The sequence below is a fragment of the Myodes glareolus genome, chromosome 15, assembly GCF_982192425.1.
Source record: "Myodes glareolus chromosome 15, mMyoGla1.1, whole genome shotgun sequence".
NCBI lineage: Eukaryota > Metazoa > Chordata > Mammalia > Rodentia > Cricetidae > Myodes > Myodes glareolus.
Window position 1 is genome coordinate 49,944,732 of NC_142040.1, and position 12,053 is coordinate 49,956,784.

The 12,053-nt window shown below is 42.2% G+C and overlaps 1 protein-coding gene across 2 annotated transcripts in view; it reads right to left on the bottom strand.

Annotated features, from left to right (window-relative positions):
- Egflam (EGF like, fibronectin type III and laminin G domains) overlaps positions 1 to 12,053 on the bottom strand; it is a 167,471-nt gene that overhangs the window by 90,492 nt on the left and 64,926 nt on the right. For both annotated transcript variants that reach the window (XM_087896921.1, XM_087896920.1), the window contains exons 2-3: positions 9,022 to 9,131; positions 7,260 to 7,343 (exon numbers count right to left, since the gene is read on the bottom strand). In XM_087896921.1, coding sequence (XP_087753047.1) covers positions 7,260 to 7,343; positions 9,022 to 9,131 — 194 coding nt within the window. The remainder of the gene's footprint in view (positions 1 to 7,259; positions 7,344 to 9,021; positions 9,132 to 12,053) is intronic.

Consider the following 12,053-nt stretch of genomic DNA (forward strand, 5'->3'; position numbering starts at 1 on the left):
GAGTTAAATAAATTTCTCCTCTTTATAAATTACCCATGATGCTCTGCTGTAGCCGCACAAAGCAAGTTAAGAGAGCAACCATGCTCCGGGCTCTGTAGTCAACAATCCAAGGTCATGGCTGGGTGTCCTTTGCCCACAACCATGTGTATCCTCAAATCTGATGCCATTCTTCCATTTCTATCTCAGAGTTCCTTGGCTCCTCGTCTGGGCCACCGCTACGGCAGTCCAGAAGATGTCTGTTTCTAGTATTTCCCTTTGCTCCTTCTCTCTCTGCCCTACACACACCTTCACAGAGGATTTCTGCTGAACACGAGGCCGGTGTCCATAGTGCCCCTCCTGCTCTGCTTCCTAGAACCCCACCTCTACCTTCTATCCCAGGGTTTAGGTCAAGTTGAAAGGTACAGAGTCTAGAGTGAGTGTGTGGGTCCAAAACCTAGGTTTTTCTCTTCTCTGAACTGACACTCCAGGCTTGTCCCACTGAGAAGAAATACTTTCAAACCAAATGAATGCTCTACAGGCTTTTTCTGTAGGAATCTTTTCTCCCAGAAGTCACCACAATATATGAAAATGGACTAAAATTATATAATTTCATAGATTGCTCTTGATTTTGCTAGGAGTTTATACCAAATCTCACTATCATTAATTACCATTGGTGGATGTTGTATTTGTTCTTAGTGTTTGTCCTTGAGCATGTACCCTTATTTAATTCAATTTTTTCGGAACACATGCTAGTAAGTGACAAAGCACTGATCCAAGCCCGCCTCACTATGACTCTAAAACCTGAGTTTTAATGGAATCATATCTATACTGAAAATATTTTGTGATGCTTAAATCAATAATAAATACTTACAAACACTGAAATCTAGATTACTATTTAACTATGAACATGAATCATAGTTCATAGATCAGAAATGTGAGTGTGTCAGAAATAAAAACCAAGAAAAATTCTATTTGTCGAAGCAGCATATATGCATTAGCAAGGACTCAAACTACTCTTTAGACATGGTAGAATAGTGCTACCCTCAGACAGGGAGAGACGGGGGCAACTGTTTCATTCTAGCCATTGGTCTAATTGTTAGAGGGTCAAGAGTACTGAGAAGTTGGGGCCATGAAGAAAGAACTGGAGTCGGTGATTTACTGTCATTTCTTCCGTTGACACTTCTCCTCCCAAACAGAATTTCTCAGAACTTTGTGGAATGATTAGCAAAATACCAGACATTCTATAAATCTTTCTATGCCTATCCTTGGAGATCCTGTAATTGCTACTCTAGTGTTTCATGAAACTGGAGAAAATGTTGAATATATTGGTCTTTAAACAAAAAAGGTTTTTCTCTGTTCTGTTGCTTTGTCAAAGTCTGAAAACAAGCCGAGATGTTCCTCTCTCTTGCACTTCATTTCTACTGAAGATGCTTTCTGGGCGAAGCCAGAGAGAACCCAGCAGCCTCCCTACCTCCCTTTCCACTTCTTCTTTGCGTGGCTTTTGGCAAAGTTGGGTGCAGCAAGACAACCCTGATTCTTATTTGTCTGTTCTTTTCTGGAATGCAAAAAAAAAATCACTTCCTAAAGTTACATCTTTTGTCCATACAACACCAAGACCATCTGTCAATGAATATGTGTCCACCAACTCAACATGTGTAGGAGATTTTAAAAGGCAGGTCATTTATTGCACTGACCTTAGAGAGAAAGTTCAAGTAATCAAACTAAGATGTCTCTTCCCTGAGACTCTTGCCCTCTTTGTGAACTGCCATGGCACCACACTTGCGTCTCATGACTGGTTTAGCCAAGTATTTTTATGCAGTATTTTGGAATTTGTAAGATCTGGGCACGCCAGTGCATCCTTCAACCCATCCATAGCTTTGAGAGGTCAGCGCTATGATCCACGTGTTATAGATGCTGAAACTAGATCAATCACCAGGCCACTATCCCAAGCAACAGTGAGTCTAACTTCCATTATAAAACATCCTATCACTTAGTCTTTCCAATCTCCTCTGCCAGACAGAGCACACTAATATCTAAGGTCAGTCTCTGGTTGTCCAAAGTTCAATTGCCCTTCAGTGTCCTAAGACTCCCTCCATTTACAATTTGATCTTAGGATTCTATCTATTCTATTCATGTCATTCACTCCTCATTCATAATAGAATCTCTTATTATTGCAGTTAGCAACTTCAGGCCACGGGGACGAGGGAACAAAAGGCTGGCAAAGCAGTGGGGTGGAAGGCCGAATAGAGAGAGCTCCTCAAAGCCACCTGCACAATCATGAGTCCCAAGGGATCTAATGCCTGCACACACAGTGAGACAGAGATAGAGGGTGAGGAAGAGAGACAGAGAGACCACATGAGGGTAAAAACAATCTTAAAAACAGGAAATGATCAATGGGATGGAAGAGAATCTGGGGCTACAATCCCCCTTGCGTGGAATCTTTCCTGAGCACTATTAGAGAGTTTATAATCTTGATGCTTTCCCACTAAAATGCACAGACATTTTTCGACATGCCCTCTATTGACCAACGTAGCTGCTGTCGGGAAGCATGGTTCATCTACCCATGTGCTGTCACTGAGCTTCTGATGAGCTCGGTGACCTTGCTGAAGGTCACCTCTGCTCATCTGGGAGAGTGGGAACTAGAAACAAATCCTCTAATTCCTAAGTTTTCTCTCTCTAACTTTAGATATGACCTGAATAGAATCAATGTTCTGTCTCAGGCAGACCAGTAGAGTCCATAGAATTGCCCCGAGCCTCTAGGTAAGCAACACAAACTACTAAGATAGCAGAAGAGACCAGACCTTCCTATTTCTGTTTTATCTCTTCTGTTAAGTTTCTGTGGGATTTTATAATGTACATAATATATTAGTATAGGCCTGCATGTATAATTTATAAATACATAAATATACATATAGTGGTGTGTGCTCAAACACTTAACTGATGATGCATGATCAGAATGTAAAAAATTCATCAGTCTAACCATTATTTTCTGGCTCTGATTCTCAAAAATATTATCAAATTTTTATCGCTTGATTTCATTATTTTGTTTTCCCAAGTGGAGCTGCAAGACATCTTTCTAAAGTGGACACCGAGGGCTAGCCAAATCAGAAGCTTCTTGAAGCTTCTGTCAAACAATCTCTAAGGATTCCACATTGCCATCCAGGTTACATTGGTCAAATTATCTGTTGCATTGTTTCTCCCCTTCCAATGTATCATTTAAATCTGACTAACCATTTGTCAACCTAATTCCCTACTTGGAATTCAAGCTGGAAAATCAAGTCAATTTTCTTTTTTGGTGATGGGGCCTGTGTTACTATAAGGATACTCTGGGGAAGTTAAAATAAGAATGAGAGAGGTTTGGGGCTTGGGGGGCTTCCCTCAGTATGCTGTTCACAAGTTTAAATATTTTCTCCATTCCAATCAGCTTCCCATAATCTTAGAGCAGAGTTCAAATGACTTCAACCCTTTAGCCTTTATTTGGCACATGAGATAACACACCAGGGATGGTGTAGGTGAATCTTATTTCTATTTGTTGCTTTCATTGGTTAATTAGTAAAGAAACTGCTTGGCCTGATAGGACAGTAGCTTAGATAGACGGAGTAGACAGAACAGGATGCTGGGAGAAAGAAAACAGAGCCAGGCAGAGGCAGAGAGCCGCCCACCATGAAGCTGCCAGGTCAGACATGCTGAATCTTTCCCGGTAATCCACGACCTCGTGGTGATATACAAATTATTAGAAATGGGTTAATTAATATGTGAGAGTTAGCCAATAAGGGATTGGATACAATGGGCCAGGCAGTGTTTAAAAGAATACAGTTTCCGGGAGCCAGGCGGGCTGCCCTCCTACTACACAGGGACAAAGACACTAATGCTCTTCTTAGATGATCACAACCCCACTTGCCAACCCTGGGATTAGTTATCTACAGTGGGCCTTATGTAAGATGACGGGATGTAGAGAATTCAACATTTTGGTAAAGAGAACTCCTTTTCCCTGATCCTGGGCTGTGGTTGGGCTTCAATCTCCTGAAGACATATAAAAATTGCCTGATGATCAAGGTCCCTGAAGAGAGAGAAAGAAGGGAAAGCAGAAGAGAACTAGAGAGAAAGAGAAAAGGTGCAGGGCTAAGTGCAACCCATAGGGCTCTGGCCTCTGTCCACAGGTACGGCAGAGGCAAATACACTCCTTCCTTTGCCATGTGAACTATATTAAACACTTTCTAGGACTCATTCTGTGCAGCAGTGCTGAGAGCGCTTCAGCCATGGCCTCATTTAGTTCTCACCACGTCTGTATGCTATAGGTTGAAAAAGTACAGAGGTCCCAAATTCCCTCTGTTCAGGCACACACAATTTCTTAGAAACATTTTGTACCATCTCTGGAACAAAAGAAACACACCACAGCCCATTTACTAAGGAGTAATCTTAACACTAGGTCACAGAGATGCTGCTGTTTTCCTTGATAGACTATGATTTTGTGTGTGTGTGTGTGTGTGTGTGTGTGTGTGTGTGTGTGTGTGTATGGACAATATATATGCAGTGGCATGAATGCCATGCTACATGCATGAAGGACGGAAGACAGCTTTGTGAGGTCAGTTCTCTCTTTCCACCTTGACATGTTTGGGGAAACAAACTCGGGCCGCCATGTTGTGCAGGATCTTCTTTTCACCCATCAAGCCTTGCCAGCCCTAAAGTTTTAAAACATTACAGCTTTGCTGAAGACCTCTGGGGCTCCCTGACACACCACTTGGGAACCATATGTACTGTCTGGGGCCAAGAAGAGCATTAGAATCCTTACTTTATTGGCGGGAGACTGAGACTCAGAAAGATTGCCCAGTTGGTTTGTGGCAGCCCAGGAATCTGATCTCGTGGAGAGCAATCCTGCAAGTCTTCCTACGCTGTCCTCTCGGCTTACTGCATTTACGGATAGTCTCTAATTCCACTCTAGTATCATGGACAAGCGTCCTCACTCACCTCAAACACCTGGTGAATACAGGTGAATACAAATACAGGCACCTGGTCATATGTGCATACACATGCATGCCCATCCTTAAGGTCCAAACCATTTCCTCCCACTTGAAGGGTATTCCTTTGAATCCGACTTTCTAGAAAGTTCTGTTTCGATTTCAACCCCAAGTTTTATCTCTTGACTCCTTGTGTCAATATTTATCTTTCCCTTTTAAATCCTGTTTATTAAATATCAAGTCAATGACATTTGATCTTATACTGTTCTCTAACTGCTTTATCAGGGTAAATATAAGTTTTATTTCTTTTTGTTTTGTTTTGTATATTGGGGTTTGAATGCTGGGCCTCTCCCATGCTAGTAAAGTACTTTATCATTGAGTTCTTACCTGAGCCTTTTTTTCCTTTTACCTTTTCCATTTTTTGTTCTTTCTCCTTTCTTTTTGAGAGATGGCCTTAATAAGTAATTTACAGTGTATCCTTGAACTCACTCTGTAGCCCAGCAGTCCTTAAGCTGACATTCTCCTGCCTCAGCCTCCTATGTAGTTGGAATTACACGCCATCAGGATGGACTGAATTTTTCTAAGACTGAATGCCGCCCCCAAACAGCGACTGCATGTTATCTTGCAGGGGGCATACAGAAGCCATTGTGCCAGCTGTTACATCACAAGATGCTGGACACCCTAATGCCTGGATGTAAATAACAGGGGGTGTATGGTCAACATCAGAGCATTGGGACCAGCATCTAACATCTTCATGAGATTTTAAGACAGAGTTCTGTTTGCTCTCACTATAGTCCGATCATTGCATTCCTTCCGTGGGACATGAAACTTAGACAAAGTCACTTTGGCCAACAGTCTACCTGCAAACTGGAGGGTTAGGCCCGGAAACCCTGTGCCTGACCCCGTGGTCTTCTAGTTTACACCTGCCTTATCTTGGTCTCACCGAGCCATAGGCATAGCCCAGGTCCCTGGTGCCAAGCAGACTCTCAGTTTCAAAGCTCTATGTGGTCAACACCTCGGCTGTGTTTTAGGCAGAACTGTGAGCCTTGCGTGATAGAAGGATGTGGATGCAGCTAGGGGAAAAGCCTACTCTCTGGCTGGATCAATGGGTTTATGGAAAGTTCCAGATGATTTCCTAAATGAATGCTGTCCTCACACAGCATGTTGCCTTGTGGTGGACATATAGAAGCCACTATGACAGTTGTTACACCAGCAAGATTCTGGAACTAGAAACTGACAGAATTAGGCAGAACTTTAGACTCTTTCAATTTAGGACAGAGAGACCCATAGGATGAGGCAGAGGGCTTTAGAGGCTGACGAGTTTAAGGTCGAAGGCTGATAGAAAGACTCAAGCAAGGTGAAATGTGTAGCTAGTCCTTAGAGGCTATGAGAGCTTGGGTAAAGACAAGTCAGATCTGTGGCTTAGACCTCCGCCCAAGGTGTGCGGAGATGCTGGTTCTTCCTGATATATGATTCGGGGGAGTTACTTCATCTTTCTGTCTCAGCATTCCTGTCAGCAGAATGAGGTCACGGAAGAGTTGTGAAGATTAAACAGAAAAACAAGTATAAAGCAGGAGGGACGGTGCTCGGCGCTGACAGACACTTAATAAGTAATAGCGGCTTATCGAAGATGACAAATAGGTTCCGGGCTGTGCTGAACTCAGCAGGCACTTATTAAATGGCAGTGACAGACAGTGCCACCACCACCATCATGACAGTATTGTTTTGTAGGAGCCGGTGTCCTGCTTTACGGAGCTGTTCCGAAGCGCCAGCCTTCAGATGAAGGGGCAGAAAGGACACGAACCAGAAAAAGTCAAAAGCAAAAAAGTTCACTCTGAGAGACTCTGACAGGAAACAGGAGGAGCCAACATATGGTGCGGGGCTGGGAAAATAAAATAAACAACCTACCATGTGAATATACATTTCAAATTACATCTCATTTTCTTCTGCATCATGTCTCCAGCCAGTTGGGAACACACAGATGTGCCGTGTTTATTTGTAAAGTTTTATTGAGATTACAAAAATGTCAGCCTTGAATGTTATGAAGAAAAGAATAGTGGAGGGTTGTGGGGGGCCGTCAGGTGGCTGATTTCACTGAGGGAAGAAATGGAGTGTGTCTGGGATGGACCCTTTCCTCAAACGTCTGCCTTTTTGGAGAAAGAGATACCATGCCACTGAAGCAGTGTAAACAGGAAACACTTGAGAATGCCAACAGAAACCTTTGCTATTATTGTATACCTGGAAGTATATGCAGCAAGCCAGTAATCTCTTTGCATTTCCCTGAGGTCCCAAACACCTTGGTGACTACATGGAAGTACTCACAGTGATTAGGGTATCCTGGACAACAGGTACATTATGTGACTGCTCTTGGAGGGACTTATTGGATCCAACTTCAGAGAAAAACACCTTGAAAAGAAGGAGAGACCCTGGTGAGAATTGAGACAACATTTCCCTAAGATCAAAGGTTCATAAACAGTCAGAAATGTGGTAGTACTGAGGTATGCCACCTTGCCCCATAAGTGCTAAGTTTCTGGGAATAAGGGATAGTTTCTGGAAGGGTCATAAGCTTGCTCAGGCATGGAGAAAGACTCCTACAGTGAGGAAGGATGGGTAGAGTTGGACTCAGCTCATCCCTCTTCCCCCAAAATATAACCTTCAGTGGCACCCATTTCCCATGCTTGTAGATGAGCCCTTGTCTTTGCTCATTTTATGTCAACTTGACAAAAGACAGCAGTAATTTCAGTAAAGTGAACCTCCATTGAGAAAATACCCCTGTAAGGTTGACCCCTGGGCAAGCCTGTGCATTTTCCTTTTTGACAATCGCTGTGGGTGGGCCGTGTTCACTCAGGGTGGTGGTTATGGGTACTGGAAGAAAGCAGGTTGAGCAAGCCAGTAAGTAGCACTCTTCCATGGTCCCTACTTCAGTTCCCATCTCCAGGTTCCTGCCCGGCTGAGTTCCCACTCTGATTTCCCTCAGTGATGGAGGGAGACCTGAAAGTTGCAAGATGGAATAAGCCCTGTCCTCCTCAAGTTGCATTTGGTCGCGGTGTTTGATTGCTAAGACAGTCTCGAGAATAGATTGCCACTTTAAGAAGACCAGAAGGCGTGGACCGTGAACAGCAGTCTCTCTTCTTCAGTGCAACAAAGACAGTAGGGGGTGGTGTGTAACTCGAGTGAAATAAGCCGTTTTCTCAACATCCCGGATGAAATGCTCAACCCCAGGGGCAGGGCTTCGTGGGCTTGAGATGGCCAGCTCTCCCGGTGTCACACAGATTTCAGAAGCCTGAAATGTCCTGACTTGTAGAGCTGCCCCATCTCTAAAATCACTCTTCAGAGAAAAACGTTTGGGGGGGACTGTAATAATCCAACCTGCTTTGTGGTCTTTGGCGGAAAAGTCACAGTGGCTGATCATTCCCCGGCGTCACCTGTGTGCCCCGTTAACTCGGAGTCTCACACTGACTCCCTGTGACGTCCTCCACTTCTGCATTACTGTCGAAATGTGATGGCTTGTGATTGGCACCAGAAACTTCACGTTCTACTTGCTTTGTTTTCCTTTGCTACATAGGAAAGACTGGAAAGGTCCCAGTGTGTGAATGGTGGTACCAGCTCACAACAGGGGAGCAGCCCAGCTATTAACACAAGAGGGTTTATGTAAGGGGCCATAAACAGGGTGAATATTTATAATACAGAAATCAAACTTGGGATTGCTTCAAAACCTGGAGCATTCGGAGTGCTGATATGACACCAAAACATTAAAAAAGTAAAATTTCACACCTGACTTCATGTGATGAGTGAAAACTTAGATGCACTGAAAGTATATAAAATTGTCTCCTGCTGTGTATGTATAAGGTCAATATAAACTATCATTAGATTGGGGCTTTGGCTTTGGATCCTAGCCCCCAAGATATCTAAGTATATATTAGGCAGATCCTCTGAAAGCTGTCTGAAAAAAAGGTCACCAGTGTAAAATATTTCTGATCCCAAGCAGATAAGGGATACTCAACCTGTTCAGAAGGTACAAACATAGCGAAAATGCCCCCCCCCCACACACACACAGCAGAATCCACCTTGCTCCGGTACTCACCGTGTACCCAATGACGTCACTGCCAGAATGCTTCGGTGTTTTCCACTGGACGGTGAACGCTGTGCAGTTCAAGGCGCCCAGCTTGATCTCGAGAGGAGGCCCCAACTTGCCTGCCCCAAACGAAAGAGATGGTGTTAGAAGCTCCCTGTAGCCCACCTTCAGTATTGTTTATACAAGATTTGAGTGTGTCCTGATCACAGCTCAGGACAATGGAGCACCATCCGATATACCACATCTGCCTCAGACAATCTCACTAGCATTAGACTCCTGACTCCCAACCCACTGCTGATAGTGGCCTGATAACTTTGATTCAGTCTATAATTTGAGGTCATTAGAGATCGGCAAAGTGAAATTTACAGTTCTCAGTGGGATGGGCCAAACTGTATGGCTTTCCCTTGAGAATCTGAAAAGGGTTTAATAAGATGGTCAGTTTTTAATCGACTTATAACATATTTGTTGTGTGTGCATGTTACATACATTTATGTGCTTATATAGCTGATATATATAGTCTTATGTGCTGCGGGATAATACTCTTGTAAACTGTAAAGGTTTGTCATTCATATTAGTTTAATAAAATGCTGATTGGCCAATAGCCAGGCAGGAAGTATAGGCAGGGAGACCAGACTAAGCGAATTCTAGGAAGAAGTAAGGCAGAAAGTTAGTCACCGGCTAGATACAGAAGAAGCAAGACGAGAATGCCTTACTGAGAAAAGGTACCAAACCATGTGGTTAAACACAGATATGAATTATGGGTTAATTTAAGTTGTAAGAGCTAGCTAATAGTAAGCCTGATCTAATGGGCCAAACAATTTATAGTCAATATAAGACTCTGTGTGTTTCTTTGGGACTGAACAGCTGCAGGACTGGGCAGGACAGAAACTTCTGTCTATACTTCTGGGTTGTTGTGAAAATATGTTCTGTAATGGTCAGTTTTAATTATCATCTTAACACAATCTAGAATCACCTGAGAGTCTCAATGAAGGATTTTCTAGATCAGGTTGACTTGTGTGCATGTTTATCACTTATTATCTTAATGATGTTAATTGAAGTGTGAGGATTCATTCTCTATGAGTAGCACTACTCCCTGAGTTTGGATCCTGAACCATGTAGGAGTAGAGAAAAAGATGGCTAGAGTGTCAGGAGCACTTGCTGCTTGGACAGAGGACCTGGGTTCAATTATTGGCACCCAAAGAGCAGTTCACAATTACCTGTAACTCCAGTTAATGGGGATTCAATGCCCTCTCTGGCTTCAAGGAATACTGCAAGCATGTGGTGCACATACATTCATGCAGGCAAACGCTCATATACATCTAAATAGATAGATAGATAGATAGATAGATAGATAGATAGATAGATAGATAGATGGACAGATGGAGAGACAGACAGACAGACAGATAAATAAGTGTTGAAGAGTGGAGAGAGTAAGTGAACACAAGCAAACATGCATTCAGAGTCCTCTGTTTTTGAACTGTGAATGCGATATGACTTGCCTGCAATATTGGACTGCAACTTGGAACTATAACTTAAATAAACCTTTTCTCCTCTAAGTTGCATTTGCTATGGTGTTTTCCACAGCAACAGAGAAAGGAACTAGGGCGCTATTTGTCTTAAACAATTTTATGACCATAAATAAGATACTTTATACTTCTACATATAAAACAACATACAAAAGTTGTAAAAATTTAGAAAAGATACATGTACACAATTCTATCATTCAGAAATAAGTTCAGGTAGCATCTCTGTTGGTCACACGCATTTGAAAAAAGTTATTCTATATGTGCATGATACATATAATTTTAGTTATATATCATTCTGCTTATAATTTAGTGATTATGTGTGTATACATTCATTATATTCATAATTTTATATTACATTTTACTTAATTTACTGTCATTAAAATCATTATTTTTAATGACTGTAAATACTCCCATACCATACTTGTTCCATAATAAGCAATATTTTTCATTCCATTACCATTAGGCACTTTACTTCCCGTAATTAAACATTTTAAATAACATTCCATGAGGGCAGAAACCAGTTCTTTCCTATTGAGCACACAGAGTAGGAAATAATCAGAGCTCAACCAACATCCCTCGAGTGAACGAATGCTCTAAAGTCTGACTCTCCTTGCTGACTATGGTCCCGCGCACCTTTACTCCTAGCACTCAGGAGGGAGAGGCAGGTGGATCTCTGTGAGTTCGAGACCAGCCTGGTCTACAGAGCCAGTTCCAGACCAGTCAAGGCTACAGAGCAAGACCCCGTCTTAATTTTTTTAGAATTTATTTTCCTAGTGTTTCCACATGTTATTTTTCTTTTCACTATTGCTTAGAATTCTGTAGCTTATTAGTTAGATATTTGCAATTTACAGAAATCTAATGTGTCCATTTAAATGGGCCAATTTCTTACTTCTTAGGCTGTTCACCAATGTTCTTATCTCCCCCTCCTAACTAAGACTTTTTTTTTTACTTGAGTTATATTAATAGTTTTAAAAAACTGAGGAAATTGCTCAGTTAATCTCATGTAAAATACTGTTAATTCAATATTACATACAGGGTTTTAAAATGTCTTTAGACATCTGTTACCTTGTTATTCTCATTCTTTCCTAAGTAATTAATTGCTTTACGGATGTTTCCAATAATAGAACTCAAGGTTTTCAGATGAGCTAACTAATCGAAGCTTGTTTCACTTAGCAGAAACTAGGAGGCCAGAAGGCAGCTCCCACTTTCCCAGAGGTACCTACATTCAGGAACTTAATCTTCTCAATATTGTTGTAAATATTACACTTCTATGGAAATCTTGAGTCTTCCTTCACCACTTTGGCAGTTCTGGGATCAAACCCAGAGCCTTGCATATGCAAGGAAGGTGCAAGATCACTGAGCCCAAGTTCTAAAACCTGAGTGATGTATTGGGCCTGATGGTGCACAACCTTAATCCCAGCACTAGCGAGAGAGAAGCAGGCCAATCTCTGGGTTCAAAGATAGATGAATCAACGGAATGAGTTCTAGGCCTGCTGGAATTACATAGTGAGGCCC